A 27,413-nucleotide genomic window follows, 5' to 3' on the forward strand; every position below is an offset into this window, starting at 1 on the left:
GTGGCCATCCTACAATGCTGCGCCGAAAGACGGCGTGTCCAGCTGAATTGCGGTCACTGTTGCGGTACAGTGACTCGAATGCGCCGAGATCCGGATGGCGCCGAGGTGGTGTCCAGCAAATTGCCGTACTGGTGTGGCCATCCTACAATGCTGCGCCGAAAGACGGCGTGTTCAGCTGAGTTCCGGTCACTCTTCCGGCACAGTGACTCGAACGCGCTGAGATCCGGATGGCACCGAGGGGGTGTCCAGCAAGTGGCTGCACTGGTGTGGCCATCCTACAATGCTGCGCCGAAAGTCGGCGTGGGGTGCCCCGTTGGCTTATGAGGTGATGTCAGTAGTGGACTGATGTGTGAATAGGTCGGAACCAGCACAAGGCGCCAAGATCCGAATGGCAAGTCCTGGATGTTGAGTGCCTCAGTTGAGATTTCTGAGCAGTGCTTGTAGGACTGTCTGAAGCTTATTTGCACCTGCTGCAGCTTCACTAGGTACGGCGGAACTTTTTGCCTTTTCCTTTCTGCTTCTTTTCCTACAATGCGTTTCATCTGAAGACACGACCAGGTCCCTGAATGTGTGCAGGGGGACGCTATTGATTGAATGAAAATGGCGGCTTGACACAAAGCTGACTCAAGCGTTACTGTTGGTGCTATACAGACAAAAATTGGTTTTCAGTTTGTACATTCTTCAGGTTTTTTTTTTCCATCCAAGTCTGATTGAGAGTTTGTAGAAAAATGGCTTCAGATTTTCCACATACTACTCTTCAACATTCTTCCTAAATGTAAGAATGTGAAACTCACTAGGAGAACGGCTGTTTCTGTTTCCTTTCAAAATGCTGCCACCAATATTTTCTGAATGGAAGACACCATCTTGTAGCATAAAGGGCCGAAAGGGGTTCTGGTCTGGCCGATGGTTGGTGGAGACATTTTGACTATATCTTGGACCTGCCCAGCCTCGCCCAAAATGGCGCCGGTATAAATGGGACTCGTAACTCTTTGCCCGCAAATGTATATCTAGAAAATGTTATTGTAAGTGGCCCTGTCGTATTTTAATTACAAAATGTACATCCACCGATTCCGCAACTGTTAGACACCTTTGTTCTTGTCACCTAATGGCCCGCTCGTTACGTTCTTCTACAGTGTAAATGTCTCCTCATCATATACGATTTCAGTTTGCTCCGTGGCCGGCCCACGTGGTTGTAGGCCCGTATTTGTATACTGATATTTTTACAATAAAGGTTTTTAAAACAAAACACGGTAGTAGTATTTTCATTTGTAAAGTTTTTACTTTTAGTGACTGTTTTCGAATCAGTAAAAGGCAAGTGAAATAAAGCAGTCCAATTACATGACGGATAAAAGGTATAATATGTAGGAACGCAGTAAAGATAAATGGTCAAGGGCAGTTGTGTTTTCCACTCCTGCAACATAAAGTGATCGATAAGAATCTGATAATCAGGCGTATCGGCGACTAAGACAGCAGGCCGAATCTCTTTTACTCAACAGCTCCGTCATGGAAGGAAGAAACGCCCTTTTTCTCGAAAAAGGAATATATTTTACTTGCAAGACAGTTGTAAATTTTCCGGGAAAGTACATTAGCCTGGAATATTATAACATATGTTTGAAAAAAAAATATTGTTCGAAAATAATAAAAAGCGTAATTTTTAGGTCATATGACCAAGCTTTTCATCATTAAATTAACAAAAGTAAAATGAACCAATGAAAAGTTTTATTAACAAGTCACATGACCTGTTATGCTTACGTTACGCGCTGCGCGCCGCGCCTCGGATCACCTCCGGGTGCGCTAACGCGGCGTGTCATAAAACGCATTACGCGACAACGTAGGTCAAGAATATAGTCAAAATGTCTCCACCAACCAGCGTTCAGAACACAACCCCTTTCAGCAGTCCAAAAAGTTCTGTTAAATGACAACAGAGGGGACAGGCAACAAGAACCATCAGTCAAAGAGGGGAGGGCAAGTTCTTCTCTTCCGGGTCATGTTGGGGCGCTACCGGAACTGATCGAATTGGTAGTCTACAGTGTTTCTGGATGTTTCAGACTAAAGCTGGCGTCAGCATGAGACCACTACCATCTCGTAGCTCCGTCGTGGCCATTCCACGAGCAATCATGGCAGCCGCTCCCCACCAGAAGCCTGCGGGAGTCGGAGGCCCCCAAGACTTTTGTAGAATCTTCACGGCTGAGGGGACGCTTTTCGAGAATGGGACCCAAGCCCTGGCAGACAAGCGTCCGAGTTCCAAGGTGTCCCAGGGCCATTTTAGTGGACCAGGCCCAAAACCGAAGAGCCGGCCGCCATTTTGAGAGTCCTGTGGCAGCCGCCTATCGCTGCACCGCAAGAGCGGGCGCATCTCAACTACATGGTGAGCGAGACGCTGTAGTCGCAAGAGCGGGCGGTAAACAGCTGAATGGCGGAAGAGGCACAGTGTAGCAAAAGCGGGCGGAATGGCAACTAAAACGATAAAGGGGCGCCCCACTACAGCTTGTCTTCAGGTCAAACGGATTGTGGGACAAGGTCCAGAATTGAAGAGTCATCAAAAGGCAAAAAGTTCCGCCGGACCCCGGGAGCCGGCCGCCTATGTCGGGGGCGATCTCAGGCTACACCAGTGCTATAAGACTTGGGGAGGGTGTCGGAGCCAAGCGTCTTCTCCGAGTCCATGGCCATCACACCGCCCCTCAGGGGCCTCCGTCAAGCTGTTTAGGAAGGTAACATATCACATTGTTTTCTAATGCAGTCAGGTCCACAAACGACACTCACTTACTTTGAGAATAGTGAAGCTGCAGTAGGTGGAAATAAGCTTCAGACAGTGTTACAAGCACTGCTCAGAACTCTTAACTATGGCACCCAACATCAAGAACTTATGCTATTTGAGAATGGTAGTGACATCGAAGCATCTCAGGGACCAAAACCATTAACGTACTTTCACGTATGAAAATCTTACTTGGGGAGGGGGCAGGAGCGAAGCGCCCCCTCCCAGTCAGCGCCACCACACCGTATGTTGAAAATCTGAAGCCATCGTTCTACAAAGTCAACCAAACTTGGATTGAAAAATCTAGAAAAATGTACAAACTGAAAACCAGTTTTGGTCTGCATAGCATCAGTAACAACGCTTGAGTCAGCTTTGTGTCAAGCCGCCATTTTGATTCAACAAAGCACAGGCATTGAAAAAGGCTGAAATTCAGAACTCTAAACTATGGCACCCAACATCCAGGAGCTTGCTATCTGGATCTTGGAGCCTTGTGCTGTTTTCGATCTATTCACACATCGGTCCACTACTGACATCATCTTATAAACCAACGTTATGTAAATAGTTTTTTAATAAAATGTTTTACCCTGTTTCTTTGTTGGTGTGTTGTCTATATTTTTAATATTTGCATAGGGTTTGTCGTTATTTTGTGCGGGATGGGTGATGGAGCCGAGCTGTCTTTCAGCCCTCATGGTGTGGAGCTCAGTTCATCTCACTATTTTCGTATTTCTCAAGAAGGGTTGTTCCTAATATTTCTATTTTAGCGAGGTCAAAAAGAGATCCAATTAGTGGCCTACTGATTTTGCTCGATTACTTTTATTTTTTTACACGATTTTCACTATCTGCAAAGACTAAACAGAGTATTGCGACTTTGTGCTTGTTTGTAAATAGAGAATGATCCAAAGAGAACCAATTCTAAAACAGTAAATGCTTGGACAACAATCAATCAAATGGAGAGACAAGGAGGCACGACGGATTACAACGGGGGTAAAGGCCTGCGTTAACTACCCTTCAGTATCTGCAAAGAGAGAGTACTACTAAGGCAAAAGAGGGGAGGGGGGGGGGTGCAGCGTTCAAAGCACATCAGCGTGCATAAATACGAAAATGTTTTTATCTATCACGTACTTGACATTTTAAAGCTTTTCATATTTGCTATTAAAAAACCAATGAAATTCACAGAAAAAACCATAGGTTATAGTGGATATATAGTTAGGAATTTGCATTTACAAAACCTTGAAAATTCAATGAAAAAACCATAGGTTATAGGCCATATATAGTTAGGAATTAGCATTTACAAAACCTTATTTTACTCGCATAAAACCATTGAAATTCCATATATAGTTAGAAGCGCTAACTATATATCGCGCACCCGCAATCCACTGCTGAGGATGTCACATATTACATCATTCATGACATGGTCAGTGACATCACTGATGACATCACTGATGACATCTCAAATGACATCACTGATGACAACTCAAATGATATCAATGATGACATCTCAAATGACATCACTGATGACATCACTGATGACAACTCAAATGACATCACTGATGACATCTCATTTGTCATCACTGATCACATCACTCATGTGATAATACAATGAACCTCTTCAGACTCTAATATAACCTTACATACACTCAGTATAAACAGACACTCACAGACTGTCAGTCATCCATGGAGTTACTCACACACCTAGTCAGTCATGCAAAGAATCAATCACACCTCCATTTCCTCAACTATACAGTTATACACATCTTACTTATTCAAACATATAATAACACATATTTACTCTCTTATATAATCCCTGATACAAGCTCACAGTGATCGATACAGCCACTCACACATTCACTGGCTCTTATGTTCAGTTATTTATATATCTCAACTCTCACATGTATTGTATTTTACATACGTACTTACTTGCTCATGTAGCAATGAGAAATCCATTCACTCACCAACACACCCATGCATAGTCAACCGCCCATATAGCTGTTTCCACATGCACTCTTGAACTCATACTCCTAGTGAATCAACTGCTTACACATCTATGCACAGAGTCACGCACCTCCCAGCCACCCACACACACACTCAGCCTCCCATTCAAATACTTGGGCAACCAATCAATAACCCATATGGCCACTCTTATAGCTACTGATCAACACATGCAGCAGCTTACACAACAACAAACATACTGATGCACAAATTAAGACAGTTTAGTCACTAACCCATGCACTCAGTGAGACACATTTAATCATTCACTCATACAGTCAGTCATGCACCTACTAAATTCTTCATCCAGACACTTATACATCCACTCATTCTTCAATATATGAAACATATTTTAACTTTACAGAAACATACAGTCACTGGGTGTTGTCATCAGTGATGTCATCAGTGATGTCATTTGAGATGTCATCAGTGATGTCATCAGTGATGTCACTGACCATGTCATGAATGATGTAATATGTGACATCATCAGCAGTGGATTGCGGGTGCGCGATATATAGTTAGCGCTTCTAACTATATATGGAATTTCAATGGTTTTATGCGAGTAAAATAAGGTTTTGTAAATGCTAATTCCTAACTATATATGGCCTATAACCTATGGTTTTTTCATTGAATATATATATATATATATATATATATATATATATATATATATATATATATATATATATATATATATATATATATATATATATATATATATATATATATATTATCCAGAGCCTCTCAAGTAGAAAGAGAGATGAGCCGCACACATTTCAGCAGGTAAGAAGCACTTTATTGAGTGTTGCAGCGCTGGCAAGTTCCGTAATGTCCCGATGCATTTCGGTCGAACATCGACCTTTTTCAAGGGAGGAAGCCACAGCATCACACCGGCTGAACAATGAACTAGCCATGCTCGCTCCTGTAAGGATGTTCGCCCTCTCGTGGTCGCCTCAACCTGCTGGTTGTTGCCTAAAAGCATGCTGGTTTTCGTGGTGCATTGATGGCCATTTGAATGTTTCCCTTTTGGTGAGTGATGACAATTTTTAAAGCTGCTTTCTAGTGTTACTGAAATCCCCACACATACCGCTTTTGGGTTGTAGGAGACCTTCCAAGGTCCAGTCCTTGGCGGCTGCCTGCTGCCCTGTATGCTTGCGCAGAAACCCAGGAGTAGTCCAATGTCGGGAAGTAACGGCGCTCTTGTTAGGCTTGTTAGGTTATGTATATATATGATTTATTATTATTATTCACCAATTTGTAAAAATGCAAATAATAATTCACTTTAAAAAGAAGATATTGAGTAGGCTGCAAAGCAGAATGGGTGTTAGTGAAGTGTTCTGCAATGCAGCAATGCTGTTCTCGCTCGTCAAGTTATTATAAGCACACCATATCATTATATTTAGACAGCGCTGAGTAATATATAAAGCTACAAAAAAGAGAAATATTTAGACCTGCATCTGCTACATCTATCTTTAACAAGCATGGCACGAATCTGTGAGGGAATGAAACTGAATGCTTGCATTATTAAGTAAGGGTTGTTGTACATTTTTTATCATTTCATATTAAATCCCCCTCATACTGTTATGCTAGAGTTTTACTGTAAGTCATTTTTCTAAGAAGATAAGGAGTGTCCTCCTATTACCGCAAAGATTGCTGCTCATATTGTCCCTTTACTCAAAGTACCTGTTTTTGTGTCCACTGAAAAATATGGCTGCCCTTGAAGTATACTGTACACTACTCGCGCGCTGTTTCCGTAGGTGGGGTCATCCGCGTCCGTTGCTGTCAACTGAATAATGGAGGTGCCTGCAAAACAAAATCCGCTATTTTAACTTCTAGGATCTAAACACGAAACGTCAAGGGTTTTAACTGTTAAAGCACATGAAATAGCTTCCAAAACATATTGATTATACAATACTCTGAACTCCTCCTCGTTCCGCCTGTGCTAAAAACCTACTCACCAAGAAACAACGCATGAAGCAAGAGTCCATTCCCGCTTCAATAATCTGCCACACCATACCATAATATACTGCTTGTTCTAGGATGACTTACCTTTTGCTATGGACAGCCCTTATTGTACAGCGTATTTCCCCTCATGCTGTACAATACCTTGTAATCTACAAGGGATAAATCTAGGGTTATATTTTTGCACTTCTCTTTTGTAAGAAATGTTTGTTGTTAGAAACTATCCCTACAATCCAATGGGTATCACTTACAAAAAATCTGTTTATTACTTCCTCTATTCGATTAGAAGAAAGACATTAGTTATGTACCAATACTGTATTTCTATGTTAGGTATTGCTCTCGTAGAAAGCGCTTGGTGTGATTATCTGGATTCTAAATCCAGTAATTCACTGCTATGAACTAGCAACCGTGGGTAGCAAAACTTGTTACCCACGTTTGTATATCATAAAGGAATTCCACACTGTCCTGGCAGGGCTGTCGGATAGCCTGTCAGAGTAGCGCTGGAGAGCGGGTAGCACAGGTTCTGGAGGAGTAGGTGCAGTGAGTGATGGGCGGATGGCAGAAGGCCATGTTTTTGTTACCTTTTACAATTGGCTCAGGAAGGAGGGGTCACGTTGTGTTTATTTCTCCTGTTACTCCTCTGCCACGAAAATTAGTTGAAAGCAGGGTCTGATGACTATAGGGGCCATAAAGAGCACACCAATATAGATTTGATTTGATTTGATGATAATTTATAGCGCGCAGAACAATAACCCGCAGGTATCAAGCCGCCTAACAATACCATCAGAAAATTTAAACATACATCCTTACACATAGGCTTGCAGAAAGAGGCGAGTTTTAAGGGCACTTCGGAATTTCTGTAGGGAAGGTAGAGACCTAAGATCCAGAGGAAGATCATTCCACCATTTGGGAGCTAGGGTAGAGAAGGCCCTGCCACCCCACTTGGCTCTTCGTATGCGGGGAACTGTCAAGAGCGATTTCCCGGAGGAACTCAAGTTCCTTCCGGGAATGTAATGGGAGATGATGGAACCAACTCCCATAACGCTGTTTTTTGCAATGGCTATATAGGTCATGCATAGGACTTTGAACCGTACTCGGTGTTCTAACGGTAGCCAGTGCAGCGTTTTCCTGGCCAACGTGGCCGAGGAGCGTCTGGGAACATCCAGAACAAATCTGGCTGTGGCATTCTGAACTACCTGTAAGCGCTGCAGGAGGCTCCTATTTAGCCCCGCATACAGCGCATTACAGTAGTCGTACATTGTATTGTACATTGTACATTGTATTGGCATTTATATAGCGCACTACTTACCCGTAGGGTCCCAAGGCGCTTCGACCGCTGCGAAACCCTTCCTGGCTTCCCTGAGAGATGGTCCCTTAATGGGTATCTCCAGGGTGAGACCAGGCATCCCCGGCGGTCTGGTGGGGCCGTTAGTGAAGATGAGGCAAGCTAATGCCCAGAGTTGCCGAGTGTGATCGCTGATCAGAGTGGGCACCGAGGCGAGAGAATTATCGAGTCCGCTGACCCTGGTCCAGAAACCTGCCGCCGCCGGGAATCGAACCCTGGTCCCGGGCCGTCCTCTGCTCTCGGGTCTGCCGCCTCTAACCAGTGAGCCACACTACTTCACCACTTCTAGTCCAGACGTGAGCCAATGAGTGCGACAGCTATTTGCTTTCTGGACTGTAAAGAGAGGTATTTCCTGATCCTTCGCAGGGTGTGAATTAAGCCCCAGCAGGTGGAGATGGTTCTACTCACCTGCCTGCCCATATCCAGGGCAGGGTCTATCATCACCCCAAGATTCTTAGCAGATGTTGTGGGGGAAGGGCACTCTCCTAGAGAGTCAGGCCACCAACTGGCTGACCAGATGTTCTCTTTCCCTCCAAACACCATCACCTCAGTCTTCTCCCCATTCAGTTTGAGTGAATTCTGGATCATTCAATGACCAACCGCCTCCATACAAGATCTAAACTTGGAGGCAGTTTGTACATCTGAATGGGGAAGAGAGACGAGTATTTGGGTGTCATCTGCGTAAGAAACTACCTCCATCCCGAAAGTTCTTATTAGTCTGGCTAGTGGGGTCACGTAGATGTTGAATAGGGTCGGACTAAGGGCCGACCCTTGTGGGACCCCACACAGCACTGGTCGGGATGGAGATAGGAACTCCCCCAGCTTGACTTTTTGTTCCCGCCCATCAAGAAAGGAAGTCAATAGATCTAGAGCAGCGTCCTTCACCCCCACATCCCTCAGGCGAGATGTAAGTACTGAGGGGGAGAGGGTATCGAAGGCCGCAGTTAGATCTAGTAGGACCAGGAGGGTGGTCTGGCCCCCGTCCACTGTCGTGCGGATCTTATCAAACACGATGGTGAGGGCCGACTCGGTGCTATGTTCCCTCCTGAATCCGTGCTGGGAGGAGTCCAAGCAACCCGAGCTTTCCACAAAGGCAGCGAGATGCTTGTTTAGATGTGACTCTAGCATATTCGCTGGGGCTGGGAGCAGCGAGATTGGACAGAAGTTTTTTAGGACTTCCGGATCAAGGGAGGCCTTCTTTAGCAGGGGTTTCAGTACTGCGCTCTTCCACTCCGAGGGGAAGATACCGTCTCTCATGGCTAGATTCATTATTTCTAGCAGAGGGGGTAGGAAGGTCTCCCTACACTGCTTGATGATTTTCAGTGGGCAGGTATCCAGAGGGGAACCAGATTTGGTCTTATTAAGCAAGATCTCCAGATCCTGCAAAGACAGCGGGGGAAAGGAGTCCAGAGTGCATGATGGGGAGATGTCAATAGTGGTCATATTCATCTCAACCTGAGCAGGGGGCCCACTGGTACATGCTCTTTGCTCCTCAAGAGCCCGGTGGATGTCCTGTATTTTGGTGTGAAAGAAGGAGGCAATCCTATCACATAGATCTTGCGATGGTACAACAGGGTCAGGGGCTTGTAGGTTGACTAAGGAATCAACGATTTTAAAAAGCTCCTTCTGCGAGGAGAGCGAAGTTGTCAAGGCCACAAAGTGATCTTGTTTGGCCTGTACAATCTCAGCCTTGTATTTCCTGACAAGGAGTTTATGGGCTTCCTTGTTCTTGAGGTCCCAACTAGAGTGCCAGAGCCTCTCCTTTCTCCTCACTTCTTGCCTGAGGAGTCTAAGGGAGTCTGAGAACCATGGGGCAGATGGTCTCTTTCTGGCTCGGCGGCGGGTCTGTACTGGGGCCAGTTCATTCAAGGCCTTAGTAGTGACCTGTTCGAAACGGCCAACCGCGGTCTGTACGCTGTCCGAGCCAGTAATAGAAAGGCTGGCAGCCCAAGGCGCAAAGGAGTCACTGCTGATATTCCTAACATTTCTGGCAGTTTCCATTAGGTGAATCCCTCAGCTGAGAGCGGCCCAGGTGGTAGAGGAAGGTAGGAGAAGTCGTGAAAGTGCAAATACGCTTTTTTAAAATCAAGCGCCGATTAAAAGCAAAGGTCACTCGGGACTCGTTCTAAAATGCTCGTTTCCCTCAACAATTAATTCTGTTGGCAAATCAGAGAAAGGAAAGTTCAGTAGGACCTCCGGCTTCCGCCTCAGAGGGTGAAATGAAAGAATGGTCAGTCGCTACCTGAGCCCCTTTTAAGGCAGCTAGAGCGCGAGAGTGCGACCCCACACCCAAGATGGCCGCTATGACACCCTCGCCTCCCCGGGACCAGCTCTCAGCGTCAACACTCAGCTGAGAGCGGCCCAGGTGGTAGAGGAAGGTAGGAGAAGTCGTGAAAGTGCAAATACGCTTTTTTAAAATCAAGCGCCGATTAAAAGCAAAGGTCACTCGGGACTCGTTCTAAAATGCTCGTTTCCCTCAACAATTAATTCTGTTGGCAAATCAGAGAAAGGAAAGTTCAGTAGGACCTCCGGCTTCCGCCTCAGAGGGTGAAATGAAAGAATGGTCAGTCGCTACCTGAGCCCCTTTTAAGGCAGCTAGAGCGCGAGAGTGCGACCCCACACCCAAGATGGCCGCTATGACACCCTCGCCTCCCCGGGACCAGCTCTCAGCGTCAACACTCAGCTGAGAGCGGCCCAGGTGGTAGAGGAAGGTAGGAGAAGTCGTGAAAGTGCAAATACGCTTTTTTAAAATCAAGCGCCGATTAAAAGCAAAGGTCACTCGGGACCCGTTCTAAAATGCTTGTTTCCCTCAACAATTAATTCTGTTGGCAAATCAGAGAAAGGAAAGTTCAGTAGGACCTCCGGCTTCCGCCTCGGAGGGTGAAATGAAAGATTGGTCAGTCGCTACCTGAGCCCCTTTTAGGGCAGCTAGAGCGCGAGAGTGCGACCCCACACCCAAGATGGCTGCTATGACACCCTCGCCTCCCCGGGACCAGCTCTCAGCGTCAACACTCAGCTGAGAGTGGCCCAGGTGGTAGAGGAAGGTAGGAGAAGTCGTGAAAGTGCAAATACGCTTTTTTAAAATCAAGCGCCGATTAAAAGCAAAGGTCACTCGGGACCCGTTCTAAAATTCTCGTTTCCCTCAACAATTAATTCTGTTGGCAAATCAGAGAAAGGAAAGTTCAGTAGGACCTCCGGCTTCCGCCTCAGTGGGTGAATATGAAATAACAAGTATGTTTTCAACCTTGGGGTTCGGAGTGACATCATAGGTAACATAACTTCTTAACCACTGTTGCCATAATAAACAAATTCAAGGATGCTCTGGCATGGCTTACTGAGAGCAGTGCTGGAAAACAGGGACTACAGCATTGGGTCGAGAGGGAAGGGAAGGCACAGAGACTGGTGGAGTGAAGACCAGGTATGTTTTCTTTTTACATTTGAGACAGGGAAGAGAGGCCAAGTTATGTATGTTATGTACCCCTCTGCCCCTATCGATAATTCTAGAGGCCAAGTGGCACTTATCTTTTTTACACTTCTTTTAGTGCAAAGTGCATCCCTGTGTCCAAAATTGGTATCAAAATGCATTTTGAAATACAATATAGCAGTAAATGCCAACTGGGGGTTTTCCAAATTTCACTTCATCTGTCTAAAATAGATAGATAGATAGATAGATAGATAGATAGATAGATAGATAGATAGATAGATAGATAGATAGATAGATAGATACATAGATACATAGATACAAGACAGACAATTTACAGTTTAGCATATTACAATATTTCTATGGAATCTACATTTTCTGCTGCATGTTTGTGTTTGAGAATGGAACTTGCTATATTTTCACCTAATGTAGGGTCTATTTACAAAGACTTTACCCTGTGTTTGCATCACAAAAGTCATGAAAATTGATGCAAAACCTTTTTTTATCTATTTACTTGCCATTGATAAACTTGTTTAGCACTGGGAAATCACTTGAAAGTAACGCTGCTTTGCATTACTTAGCACCAAAGGGGCGTACCATGGGTGGGGCATGGGTGTTCTCATGCAACCACCCAAGATATCTGATGTTAAGCCCTCTTCACTTAAATAATAGCAGACAGGGTTTAGCATCAGAAAATAGCAACCATTTCAAATGTGTTCTATGAAGAAGAAATCCTTTCATCTTGTCTTCCTTTCCCAATTATTATGTGTGCTGTACTGTACAGCACACATACAAAGTGGGAAACAGTTTAAAGTTAGTATGAGTGTAGTATTTTGTACTGGAAGGCTATCATTCCACGACAAAAACCTATGCTAAACCATGCAGACACCCTTGCACTATGGTGCAAAGGTGTGTGTATGAAGCAACTAATTTCAGGGCCAGCACGATCGAGCGGGAAGGAGAGTGTCATATTTTTGTGACTCTGGCGCTCTTCTGCTGTTTTCTTCTTGCGCAACGCAGCACAGCTATTTTGCTTGCTGCACTGCGTTGCATGAGATTTCAGTAAATCTTACCATATGTGTGCTACTTTACAGAGTAACATCACAAAATGTTTTGTGCACATAAGTACATCTTTGATGGGTATAAAGTGCACCAAGTGGCTAGTGCAAAATAACACCGTTGTCCACATTTAGGAAAAGATGACAAAAACAAAGAATGTTGTTACTGCATCGTAAAAGCATGCAGAAAAAGAGTAATCTAGATAATATTGATATTTATGGGTAACATAGATTGTGATTTATTAAAGAAAAATAACTTTATTTTCTTAACCTGTGTTAGAAAATGTGCACATGGTGAATTCTCAGGTTATTGCGTTTACTTCTAATCAGTTTCAAATTTCATTTACGTAAAAGAATAACAATGACATTTATGAAATAGTATGATTAATCTTGAATTTGATATTGAAATTTAATAAAAAAATACTTTTATGTGTGATAACAATAGCCCCAAAATGACAAAAAGAAAAATAGCTGTTACACCTTTCTGCTAAAAGATGCATTTGCAAAACGTTCAAATATTTATACGTGTGCTAATAATTATTTTTTTAAACAAGTTTTTACAAGTACATTCAAAAATGTTTTTACAAGTTGGAACTTATAAATGTAATATTACCCTATTTCTACTTGAATTAATTTTGACCATAACAAATATTCTCAATTGCATCAGAAGTTATACTAGAATTTGAATTTCTTCATGTTTTCATAAATGTATAGTTATAAATCCTATATATTCTGCATCATATTAGCCTAAGCTAACATAGGCCAAACTGAATTCATTAATTTTTCTGCCTCGCTAAGCACACTGAACGTGAGAGGATTCACCAATGTCACCATTTGTATGTATTCAAATTCTACTTTTCCTGAGTTCTCATGTATTGTATAAACATTCTGCTACAGAATGTTAACAGTGAAGAACATCTTCTTGGGAACCTGATTTTTGAAACTTTTCTATGTGCTGTAGATAACGTGGCATTGTTTAATTTTTCATATGCAAGATAACTTAAGGACTGCGTAATAGCTCCACCTATTTCCTCTGCACTTTGTGTCTTCTTTAATGTTGTCTGATCCATAGTCCAATGCGAACTGACCAATAAACTGAGGGGTCAGATCCGATGATAGGAAACCAGGAGGTGTCATACCCGGAATTGCTAAGAATATAATATTGCTTGATTTGATGGATTGGGATCACTCTCTTCTCTTCGCACACTCTCTTTTGCCAATTTCCTTTTCGTGGCTTTTGAGCATTGATAAATAGAGACTCTCTTGTGCAGATGATGGTGATGACAAACGGCTTCAGTTCTGCATTCATGCTGATTACAAACTAATTCCAGAGATTTGCAGGAACTTTTGATGTGGACTCATCTGGTTTCCTTTCCAAACTTGGTGCATGTGTGGCAAGTTGTCTCTTCCTTCAGGGACTAATTGAACTGGCAAATTCGCATCCTGTCTTGAACTTGTGAGCTTTGGGTATTGATAGTTCTTTATAAATGTCATATTTCTATTTATGCACTTAACCTCTTGCGGCCTATGACGAGCTCAGCTCGTCATCCAGTACGGTGGCGTTGTGCTGATGACGAGCTGAGCTCGTCATGACCGTTACGGAACGCCCACGTGGGGATAATTCCCCTGCTGTGCTGGGCTTTCCATTGAAACTGGCGTGGTTATGACGAGCTCAGCTCGACATGAGCACAGCACCACCGTGCTGTATGACGAGCCGAGCTCGTCATGAGCACCGTGGCGCTGCGTGCGGCCCCCCGCACCACAGGGGAATTAGCCCCACGGCGAAGGGGTTAAAAACTTCTAAAGAGTTGATCAACTAAAATAGATTCACGAAATTGCATCAGTTATCATAATTTGTTCAGCTAAAGTAAATAAGCATTTTCAATTTAAAGTTTACTAATGACTAAAGAAGATCAGTTTAAAGAGATTTCAGAACACCAAATACTAATGTTACTATTCTGTATTGCTTTTTCCGAACTATTAGTGTATATTATTTTGGCTTGCCTACATTCCGTCAGGAGATTTGGGCCTGCAATATTAATCCTCTATCTTTATAGCAACTATTGAGGATATTTTCAATGAATTTAATTTCTAGTTTGCAATCCAGTTATACAATTCCTGATCCTTATTGGATGACTGTTGGAACCCTTAGGTCCAACCCCACTCAGCACACAGCAAGGTCCATTGGAGGACCAAGAGAGTGGAATGACCAATGCTGTATTTCAAGATCAGAAATTTATTTTGCAAATTGGGCCCAGTAAACTATATTAATTAATGTATATTTGCCAATTAAATATGCAAACTTTGATGCCATTTGTAGAAGTTAAATATTTTGGAATGGGTTTTTCCCCCCACTGTTTTTGTTTTTGTATTGGTCACTTCTTCTTCAATCAAATAAAAATAATATTTTGGAATTTCTTTTTATTTTACAAGAGTGGAAATCCAATGGGAAGCCCTTGCAAAGTAGAATAGTCACCCCTTGAAGCCATCATTCTGTTAATTTACAAAAGGTTACGAATTTGTGAAAGGAGGGAGGAAGGTATTAAATTACCATTACAAATTATTTGGGAAGATTGGTGAGAGCACATAACATATTGTTGCACTGAAGCAAATTTCAGAACCCAGAAACTAAGCTGAAATCCTGCCTCCGCATTTGATCAAACTGTGTGATTCGGAGCAAATTACTTTGTGCCTGTCTGTTCCCTTGCTGGCCAGCTTACTTCATAATGGCTAGAAGCATTTCAATTTGCAAAGCTTCACTAGACTTCTCAAATTGATACAGGTGTGCATAGTTAGTTCACCCAGACCTGTCTTTATTTTCTTTCTATTTTGATAGTTGCAGTTTTGTTTAGTTAGAAATACAATACTACAGATTTTGCAGTCTCCAGAAAAAACATGACTGGATAAGCTACTCAGATGTAGTATGGGACAAATTGAGAATTGCACATTTTCAACTTCCCATGGTTGCAAGGATATATCTCATGTCCCACCCATCTCATGTCCCACCTGCCAACACTAAAAATATGTTAGCATGGCCAAACAGCATGAAAACCCTTCTCCAGCTTAAAGATTAGATCAGGGTGGCAATCACTAAATTTCCCTCCCAAGGACTGGTATGAGATGGATGTAATGCATGGTGTGTCAATGCAGGGAAATCAGTCACTGCCCCCCACGAGTAGGGAGAAAATGTCCTACATGTTAGGGCATTTATTTCACAGCAATTGCCACACAATGTTTTCTCTGATGGCTTTAGAGATCCCACCCGGCAAGAATGGATTTCTGAGTTTGTGGGTAGTTCTCCACTGGGGGGTGGACATCTAGCCTCCAGTGACCCAATGGGTCAGCAGGCTACTTGCCCTAGAATAAATGAGACCCTTCAGTGGTAAAAGGAAAACCAACCAAACACACTTGCAAATTATCATTTGTCCACAGCACAAGGAGGTCCTACGTAAATAAACTTCAAGAGAACAATTAAGGTACTGAGGTAGTTAGCCCTTAATTTTTCTGATATTTTTTCATTGCAAATATTTTTAATACAGTAATTTGTTTTTCTGATTTTTTCAGTAAAGAGAGTGTTTGCAGGGTCCTAAATAATGTTTAGTGCTACGAGGGACCCTGCACACTTTTTCCACATAAGATCCATGAATCTATGACAGAATTTCGACAGACAGAATTTCGACCTACACAAATATCGGCGTAATTATATCGATAGCAAAAATATCGACGCCCTATGTACAACATGGTAAGTACCAAAATATCGAAAAAATAATATCGATGTTAAAAATATCGTTATCAAATATATCGATTTTTTGGGGATTTAAAATAACATAAAAAATACTGTAAATAATACTTATTAATTACTTAAACATATTTAAATATATGTAATAATGGTAAAAAAATAATAATACATATTTAATAAAAAAATAATATTTAAAATTCATATATAATATATACTTACTTAAAAATAACTACTATTCCCACTCCAGTGGGTGCAACAGTAGGGAAAACTGACCCTGAACCCTAAAAATACCCCTTTACCCAAAAACCTAAAACTGACCCTGAACCCTAAAAATACCCCTTTACCCAAAAACTGAAAACTGACCCTGAACTCAAAAAATACCCCTTTATCCAAGAACTGAAAACTGACCCTGAACCCAAAAAATACCCCTTTACCCAAAAACTGAAAACTGACCCTGAACCCTAAAAATACCCATTTACCCAAAAACTGAAAACTGACCCTGAACCCTAAAAATACCCCTTTACCTGAAAACTGACCCTGAACCCTAAAAATACCCTTTACCCAAAAACTAAAAACTGACCCTGAACCCTAAAAATACCCCTTTACCCACAAAATGAAAACTGACCCTGAACCCAAAAAATACCCCTTTACCCAAAAACTGAAAACTGACCCTGAACCCTAAAAATACCCCTTTACCCAAAAACTGAAAACTGACCCGAAACCCTAAAAATACCCCTTTACCCAAAAACTGAAAACTGACCCTGAACCCTAAAAATACCCCTTTACCCAAAAACTGAAAACTGACCCTGAACCCTAAAAATACCCCCTTTACGCAAAAACTGAAAACTGACCCTGACCCAAAATTAATTAATATTACAAATAAATTACTTCCCACCCTATTCCCCTATAAACCCACAACCCGCTCCAGTAGTAAAACATATAATTTAGTTAAAAATATACATAAATTATCAATTAATTATTCAATTAATCAATTAAAATAATTCATTGCCAATTAATATTTAATAGCAAAATAAATTAACCATTAAAAAATAATTATTTAATTACAAATAAATTACTTCCCACCCTATTCCCCAATAAACCCACAACCCGCTCCAGTAGTAAAACATATAATTTACTTAAAAATATACATAAGTTATCAATTAATTAATCAATTAATCAATTAAAATATTTAATTGCCAATTAATATGTAATTGCAAAATAAATTAATCATTAAAAAATAATTATTTAATTACAAATAAATTACTTCCCACCCTATTCCCCTAAAAACCCACAACCCGCTCTGGTAGTAAAACATATTATTTACTTTTATATATTTTTTATTTATAGAAACATATTAAACACATAATATAACAATTAATTTAAATACTTAACTAAAATTTCTAACACATATTAGTAAATCGAAATTACTTACATCGATATATATGCTATCGATATAAGTAATTTCGATATTACTTACCTTAGGGTCGATATTCTGGCCATCGATATTCTGGACATCGATATTCTGTCCCATCGATATTAGCAACTCGATATAAGTGTAAGTCGAAATTAAAAATTCGATATTTTGACTGTGAACCAAGATCCATACCTGTCATTCAATTTATTTGTTAATGTTACTGATCAGAGCAACACTGCACACTTTTTCCACATAGGAACCATACCTGTAGGAACAGGCTGAACCATTACCAGTCATGAGAGCGGGGTAGGTCACAGTAGCAGAGAGGCTGGAATATAGATAGCCTTCGATGCATCACTGGTCATTCGAGTTCAGCCAGAAATCCTAAGGCTTGGGCTGCATGCAGTGCAGTCACCCTCCTGAGTACGAGTGGAGCAAAAGATAAGCCAATGCAGGCTATGAGAGACATTCAGGACATCAAGGTCCTCGTTGTTGGTTCAGCATCTGTTTGCCGTTGCCTAGAGCTGATCTGAGGGCAGCATACCACACAATTAAACCAGGTAAGCAAAAACAGTGTGAGACTCATCTTGGTAACAGCCCTAGCAAACTTCAGACACTCCTTGCCAATGGAGGTGCATGCAGTCCAGTAAGTGCAGCAAAACCAGCAGGCCATGGAGCAGGGCTGTCCCATCTCGAGTACCTAGCAGCAGTACCCAATACCTGAAGGTGTGTGACAAACACAGGAAACACACTGCTAAAGTAACATAGCTCTATGCCTTTCTCAGCAGCTTGGATGGTAAAAGCAATAGTGTCATAATGATAAGGAACTCCAGCAACATGACCTTCTTCCATTACTGCCTTGTCAGTCCTAGGGCCCCAGCACTGTATGTTTCTTTCAAAAGTGCTGTGTATATGCACATCAACCTCCTCAAAGTCATCAAGATTTTTAAAAAATTGGATCATCTTGTGGGCTGACTACCTGGCTCCCTTCGAACACAGCAATACAACAAGATCCAGACCTAAGCCCAGTTGGTACATGGAGGAACTCAGACTGATGAAACTTTGCTGCAAACAACTGGAGCACAAATAGTGAATGAGTTAGTACAATGTACAAAGGAGCACGTTCTAATCCCCCTAAGGTGCCACCACCAAATAATCCATACCACCAAACGCGCTGCTCAGGTGCACCGCATCAAAAGCAGCACCAATATACTCAAAGAAATCTTCTTCATTGTGAAAGATTTTACCTCACTATTTGGCCATCACCAGTTCAAGCACCCCTTCGTAGGACCTCTGCAACAATCTGTCATAATTCTTTAACAATAAAATCATTGCCATTTACAGCAACATTTATGCCACATGCCTCAATTTTATCCAAAGAACTAATGATAACCACATAACCCATCAGAAGAAACCACTGCCCCTATAATGCTCACTCACTTTAGGGGCCCCATCAGACCCCTATCCCCAACAGGCCTACTCAAGAGGACTGCAACCCATCAGTGTCATGCTCACACCCCTTCTGAATACCTCCACCTCTTCTTCAACTTTCCCATATACTTGGAAATCCGCATCTGTCCTCCAATTGCTGAAGAAACCCTCTGCGAACCCTCCAATTCTCGCCAACCACAGACTGATCTTCCTGCTACCATTCCCAGCCACAGTTTTAAAGTAAATAATCAAGAGACACCTCACTGACTCTTTGACACCACTCAGTCTGATTTGAGACAAAACCATAGCATGGAAAATGTTCTCATTACTACCACTGATGATATCGGCATGACACTGGGTAGAGGAGACACAGCGGCCCTCATCCACCTGAAACTCTTAGCAGCATATGACATACTCCCCACTGCACTCTAATCCAACACCTACATGACATTGGAGTTCAAGGATATGCTTTCTAACGGATCTGCTCCATCCTGACTGGAAGGACCGAGCCACTCAGCCTGGCACCATACACCTTGGATGCCCACAACCTCATCTGCCGATTTCCTCAAGGATCCTCCTTAAGGCCGACCCTCTTCACTGAATACATGATCCCTAATCTCAGCATCATCTGCTCTCATGATATCACCGTCTTCTGCTACGCCGATCACACGCAACCCGTTCTCATCCTCACAGACAAGACGCCCAGTACCTGAATCAAGTTTAATGCCTGCATGACTTAAATTGCCCACTGGATAAAGACCAATTGCCAAAAGCTGAATACCGACATTTCTTACCACTCGGGCTGGCGTGCTCTGCCCGATTGAGGCTTGTGAGGGAGAAATGCTTCTTGCTTCTGGATCAGCAATACGCAGCAGGGCTGGTGGGCCCAATGCCCAAGTCAATGCAGTAATGACTCTTGCATTCATACCCTGAACATGCACACCATGGTCACAAGCAAGCTGGACCTCTGGAATACTGTCTATGCTAGAAGCATTAAAAAAAACTCAGCAGAACGCTGGCAGAGCATTCACAACTTGGTGGCCAGAATCATTCTCAACCTCACATGCCGCACTCACCTCACACCACACCTGAAGGGACTCCACTGGCGCCCCATTCACAAATGAGCACAATTCAATTTCCTCATCCACACTTTGAAGGCACTACATAACACTGTCCCAGCGTATCTCAACAATGATATCTGCTCTAACAAACCTTCCAGGCACCTCTGCTCATTCGGACTCCTACTTGCACAAATCCCACACAAAGAAACCACTATATCTGGTAGTCGATCCTTCTCCTACATTGCTGCTAAATCATGGAATGACCTTACGCTACTCCTCCTTATTACTCCTTGAATTCTGCGAGAAGCTGAAGACCTATCTTTTCGAGTAGGTCAGCTAAGCCCTACGTGTGCCTAGACTCACACCTGATCAGCACCAGGATACGCTCCCTGGTGCGCTCTACGAGTCTATATAACATAACATTGGACTTTGCCAGTACATCTTGCAGTACCTTTTCAGTTGTAGAAGGAATAGGTATACTTATTTTACACATTTTTCTTTTCCATTGTCACTGGTTTACTTCAAAACCATGGCATGTTTCATGGCTGTACCTGTTAATGGGGACTAGCAGGCTTCAAGAATAAGGAAAACAGCAATTTGAATGAGGTCAGTACTACCATCTAGAGCAAAGGTCTTCAAACTTTTTAATGCTGCTCCACTCCTAGAGAAAACATAAAATGAATCGGGCTCCCCTCTGAATTTTTCACAATTATTCCATTAAATGGCTAATGTTTAAATATGTCTCGACTTATTTAAACACAAGACATATTTAAACATTGAAGTTAAATTCTCTTACTGTTTTAAAAATTCAAACAAATACATGATAGCCAAACATAAATATTGGACAGGCCGGCCTTCCTAACGTGTAAAAGTATCCACAGGGTGATTATTAGAAATAGTGGTGGGGGTGTAGAAGAGTCCCTTCCCTTTTGACACCTTATCCCAGCCAGATGTAAATGACAAAAGAAGTTAATGATGGACCATTACAGAGTGGAATACTGCTGCTCATTTTTTTCCCGGCCTAAAACAAAGCACTGCTGTCAGCATAATGCTTCTTTTGGCCAGAGCCTGGCACCGCCCCCCCCCCCCGGGATAACATGAGGCCCCCCTAGGGGGGCCCGCCCCCTAGTTTGAAAACGTCTGATCTAGTGGATCTTCTCACTAACCTCCCCAGCACCTCCAACCAAAATTTAAATGCCTCCTATTCCCATGACTTCATTTCTACAACAACAACAGAATCCCTCCCTTGACATGCTTCTAGCGTCTACTTTTGTGTGCTCATGGACATAGACAATTAATGAGATCCAATTAGTTCTGAATCATTACCATCCAAGCAACCATTGTGTCAGCTAGGTTTTCATCTCTCCTCATTTGTTCCATAGGGGTTTCTTCTGTGATGACTGTATCTTATCTCATGGCCAGTGATATAGCTTTGTGGCTGATGGCATGTGCAGCACTAGGGCCTACAAACCATCCAGGGCTGGTCCTATGATTTTTGGGGCCCTGAGCAGAAAGGGAATGTGAGAGGTCCTCCTAATTTGCATATGGCTTGATATCACATTAATGCTATTAATCATATGGCATTGTTGAAGTGATTTTGCATGAATTAACTTAACTGATGCAATATCAACAGAAATATGAATAATTGCCCTGATAGAATAAGTTGGAATATATTAAAACCATATTAAGTGGAAATTCATTATATTGTTTAATCTAATTGGTAAATCATTAAACTTTAAGATTATATATATACATGCTCACTGGCAAATCCGCCCTGTTAGATAATATTACTTACATCCCAAGGCTGGGAAGCCCTTCTTTAATTGGCAGACAAAAGCCAAACAATACTACATATCCCAGAATGCAAATGATTTTTCACTAAATAAAATGTCATATGGATACACAGAAAACATGGAAATGACACACATAGGCAGATTGACAACTTTCCCAGGCCTCTCAGACAATGCCCTCACTCTCAGCCTGTGGCAGCCTTGGTCTGTTGCTAAGGGGCCCCTGGGGAATTCACACCTCTCCTGGGCCTTGCAGCACAATACCATAACTGTGAGGCCCAGTGTTGACGTCCCTCTCTCCTTGGTAACACAGCCATGGTATACCCCTGCAACGCCCAGGGAAGGGGGACCTCTCTTGGGCCTTGCAGCAATTGTGTAGTGGTGAGCGGCCCAGGGTAGGGGGGCCCCTTCGTTAGGCCTCGCAGCAATTGTGACAAAGGCTGCAAATGAGGCAATCTCATGAGCAGCAGAAAGTGTGGCTGCTGTCTCCTCCACCCCGCCCGAATATTCTGTGCGAGGTGTGAATCGTCACTCCCACGCCCCAATCTATCTTGCCCTTTGAAGTGCGAGGCAGAGTCACACCTGGCTGCTAATTAGTGCATGGATGGGGGGGGCACAAGAGGAGCAGACAGTGTAGGCAGAAAGGCATTTGAGAAGTGTGCTGTGGTGTGTGACCAACTGATGCGGGGAGGGTGGGGCCCATGTGGATAAGGTGAAGGTGGGGCCCTGGGCATCAGCCCACACTTCCCATGCCTAGCCCTGGCCCTGCAACCATACCTCACACAAGATATCTATCTCTCTATATCTCTCTCTCTCTCTCTCTCTCTCTCTCTCTCTCTCTCTCTCTTTATCCATCCATCCTTCTATCCATCCATCCTTCCATCCGTCCATTGTGTAGCACTGCACGGTGCAAGAATGCCCACTGTCCTTCATGTGTATTCAGCCAGATAACCACTTTGTTATCATGGCGCTGTAAAATGCATTGCTCATACAGTCTCTCATACGCTTGCAACATATCTCAGATGATACGAAATTACATCTTCCTATATCATGGTACATGATGCATTAAATTCAATTTGATGCTTATGGCATAATACACTACTTCTCATGTCTGATATTTACAACAAAAGGAATGAGCTAATTTGCAGTTACATGACATGTTAGCATTTGTGGGTAAGGGATTTCTTCTAGTTCTAATAATAAAACATGCTCTAATTCATGTCTCTAATTTTCTTGAAAAGCGACAAGCAATTAGAAATGAAAGGAGACAGAGGTTATGGACTTCTCCAGTTTAACACTAATGCTTGTTAATAAGTCTTTGCAAAATGGCAGATACAATGTAATTTTAGCAGATTACCCTATTGAGAATTTCTATGATGTCATACAATGGATTTCGCAAAGCTGCCTTAATTCCCAATTGTTATTTGAAAACCCAATAAAAATATATATTTTTTTAAATTGTGTACTAGACCCCTATTTACAGCTGGTTGTAGCCAGTGCATCTATTAGCATCGAGAGCCCACAACTGCCCCTAAACGTCAGCCACAGACACCATCAGCTGATTTACCCAGAATCCTGTGGATTGACGCACACGATATAAAATAATGGGGTGATGGTGGATATCAGCATGACATTCTCCGTTCGTTGGACTTGCCGGCCAGCCAACCTGACAGAACACAGACCGGAAGTCACTATGGCGACACCGGTGCCTCGAGAACCAATGGAAGCCTTAGGCTTTCCTCTGAACTTTCATGGATGCCGGTCTGCGTGTGGGGAAATCATGGACATTCACAAGGAAGGAGGATCTTTGGAATCCCTTGGGAAATTAGCAGTCCAAATGCATAAGGAAACGTATGGAAACTGTAATTCTGAGTACAACCAGGGCTTAAAGTGGGCCGGGTCCTTCCGGTGCTCAGCACTGCCAGTTCTTAAAAGCAGGAGCTGAGGCAGGTCACTATCGGGCTCTCCATTTTTGCCTTCACCCTCAGGGTGAAAAAAACCTTCATTCTGCAATTGCACTCACATTCACTGCATTTGATGTAACTTTAAAGAGGCTCGTTTATTCAGTTGTATACAGCGCAAACAGAGACAAAGGTATTTACACGATCACCAGTTACATTAAACAAGGACATATTAATTGATTGATGGTGATCTGACGTCAGGCTCGAACCTGCTTTCTTAGCTAGAAAGTCGGTAGCTCCAACCTTACACCCAACCTCGCCTGGGAGAATTGAAGCATTTTCAATAATATATACAACGCAGTCATAGTTGCTGCTTATTTCTCTTATGCAACTTTCAACCTTTGACAAAGCCAAAAGTCCTCCTGGCTTGTTGAAGGTGTAATTTTACGTGGTATATTATATATCTGGATGTATGGAAAGAAGCAGCAAAATAGCAGTGGGGAGGCACACAATGGGAAGTACAGATCTTTAGCTAAAGTGTTTTAAGCCACACCCTAAATTCCATTGGCCGCGCCCCTATGAGAGACCCCCTTCAGTTTTTTCATCCCACTTAAAGCCCTGAGTACAACCAGCGTGGGTTCAGTGAGTGTGGGGGCGAAGTCAGACATATGTCCAAAAAGAACAAAATATTCGATGTTGGTGACCTTTCAGAATTGATGAGTCTTAAATTTATTTAGTGAAAGTCATTTTTCTGTCATGAAGGATCAGTTGGTTAATGCGATCACTTCAGATGTCCGTGGGTGTAACCGGACAGTCACTGATTTGACTCCTGCTCGCTGTACTGGGGATAGTGGTATGTTTTTATAGTTCTAAGAGGTCCAAGCCTGTAAATATTTAAGTCCTTAGTTTAAAAAATGTATGACACACGTTATAAGAAAAGTTTCGCACAGTATAAAAAGGCTCTTGCAAAAATATTGTTTAAATGTTGACAGTGTTTTCAAAAGTTATGTTTTGGTAATATGCTAACTGTACCTCGCCGCGGTGCTGTACATTCCATTCTTGGGCGTGGTGCGGACGGCCCCTGGCCGTCGTGCGCACATGCCCACCGTGACTCATGACGGCCGGGGGCCATCTTGAGCACCGAAGGGGTTAACAGGACATATTCCAGATTCTACGGATAAAAGCATATACAGGCTCCCAAGTAGCCTTAAAATTTGCGGATTAGCCAATTGCACACATTTAATTTCCTTTCTGGAGCAGAGTCTCTGTAGAGGAGGCTTGCTTGAACGTTGGCTACCTCTCTCCTCTCCAGGCGCAGTGCGTCCATTGGGGCATAGGGGCGTAGCCCCACTAAGCCCCATGGACCCACCGCGTCGCCACTAAACCACATACAAATTTTAAAAAAAATCGCGCTACCTGCCGGACGGGAATCCGGGAGACACCCGACTTTCCCGGGGTTGTACAGGGCGACTGGGCGAGCAGTTATGGTCCCCCCCAGCCAATCCTGGCTGGGGGGGGCACCATACAGTGCCAGGATTGGCTGGTCAATACCTAGCCCGGGTACATAACCCCCTGTCTGGGGGGCCAGAGCTCTCTCCCTCCCTCGTACTGCGGCCTCTGTTTGTTTATGGGGTTCGTTTGATGGAAGACTTGACCTCAGACCTGACCTGACTGGACCCAGGAAGGAATACTTGAGAGGGCGACACTGCGACAGTCAAGTCCCGAAGGAACCGCTCGGCTAGGGAGACCCGGCGTTCACACCAGCTCAGGTATGATCAGAGTGCTATGAAGGAACATTGTTACATTGTTTACTAAACGGGTTCACTGTAGTAGTGTAGTGTACACGGAAAGTGAAATCCGACCTTGAGAAATATAGATGCCGAGTGATTTTTATTTATTAAATCATGCCGCAGTAGCAATCGCCAGATAGGCAGCACAGGTTTGCTTATGAAATGTGGTGATAGAAAAGTAAATACCTGATTAACTCATTAAAGAAACACTATAGGAAGTAACGTCGTTATGCACGCACTTGGAATGGCGGTTTTTGGCGCGCTGCTACAAATGAGTGTAGCTTTGTCGGCAATCTAACTGCTAATGGCTCGTTTTGCTGCCCTCATTTACACTCGTTTTGCTGCCCTTCTGCCGTCAATTAGACTCGTTTTGCTGCCCTCATTTACACTCGTTTTGCTGCCCTTCTGCAACATTTGTGTTTGTCAGTGTTACATGCAATGTTTATTCCCCACGATCCCCACCCCTTTATGAATGATGGATTCAGGATGGATGCAGGATGGATGAGTGGATGGATGGATGGATGGGTGGATGCATGAATGAATGATGGATGCAGGATGGATGGGTGGATGGACGGATGGATGGGTGCATGAAAGAATGATGGATGCAGGATGGGTGGGTGGATGGATGGGTGGATGCATGAATGAATGATGGATGCAGAATGGATGGGTGGATGGATGGGTGAATGCATGAATGAATGATGGATGCAGGATGGATGGGTGGGTGCATGCATGAATGAAAGATGGATGCAGGATGGATGCAGGATGGTTGGATGGGTGGGTGGGTGGATGCATGAATGAATGATGAATGCAGGATGGATGCAGGATGGATGGGTGGGTGGATGGATGGGTGGATGCATGAATGAATGATGGATGCAGGATGGATGGATGGGTGGATGCATGAATGGATGCAGGATGGATGGGTTAGTGGATGGATGGGTGGATGCATGAATGAATGATGGATGCAGGATGGATGGGTGGGTGGATGCATGAATGAATGATGGATGCAGGATGGATGCAGGATGGATGGGTGGGCAGGTGGATGGGTGGATGCATGAATGAATGATGGATGCAGGATGGATGGATGGGTGGATGCATGAATGGATGCAGGATGGATGATGGATGGGTGGATGCATGAATGAATGATGTATGGATGCAGGATGCAGGATGGGTGGGTGGGTGGATGGATGGGTGGATGCATGAATGATGTATGGATGGATGCAAGGTGGTTCCGGCTCGCTTGCTGCGCTCGCTCGCTGCGGTGCAATATGCAAATTAGTTTACGCCCCACCACTTTCAAATGTCACTAGCCACCCCTGCTCCTCTCTCACTGTACACTAGAGGAGACTGTTCTACTTCCATCTCAACTTGCAGCATTTCAGCCATTCAGCGACGGTCAGTCTTTAAAAAAAAAAAGTAAGGGAACTGTTTAAATCAAATTAAAAAAGCTTGGGCATGTCCTTCCTCCGTTCCTCTGCCCTCTTGGATCTCTGCTTGGGATATATATTTCCTGGAGTATATGCCAATCCCTCCCCTTCTGGTAAAAGAGCAATGATTTTAAGTGCAACATTGGGTACATTAACCTGGAGTCCCCTTTTGCCATAAACTACTTGAGCAACCCAGTGAAGGAGATCCAATGAGTTATAGGGGGGGGGGGGGGGGGGGCAACTTGTAAATGGGGCTCACGTCCTCTCCCATCCATGTGGGCCAGACAGTCCCCACTTGGCAACCCAGGGTATTCAGTGAGCCCAATAGGGTACGAT

General features: G+C 43.3%; 1 protein-coding gene across 1 annotated transcript in view; it reads right to left on the reverse strand.

Moving 5' to 3' along the window:
- Window positions 1–27,413, reverse strand: part of CDH20 (cadherin 20) — a 287,836-nt gene that overhangs the window by 112,568 nt on the left and 147,855 nt on the right. Inside the window, exon 4 of the mRNA XM_086965411.1 lies at window positions 6,425–6,544. Coding sequence (XP_086821537.1) covers window positions 6,425–6,544 — 120 coding nt within the window. The remainder of the gene's footprint in view (window positions 1–6,424; window positions 6,545–27,413) is intronic.

This window comes from Lissotriton vulgaris, chromosome 4_1, assembly GCF_964263255.1.
Source record: "Lissotriton vulgaris chromosome 4_1, aLisVul1.2, whole genome shotgun sequence".
Lineage (NCBI taxonomy): Eukaryota > Metazoa > Chordata > Amphibia > Caudata > Salamandridae > Lissotriton > Lissotriton vulgaris.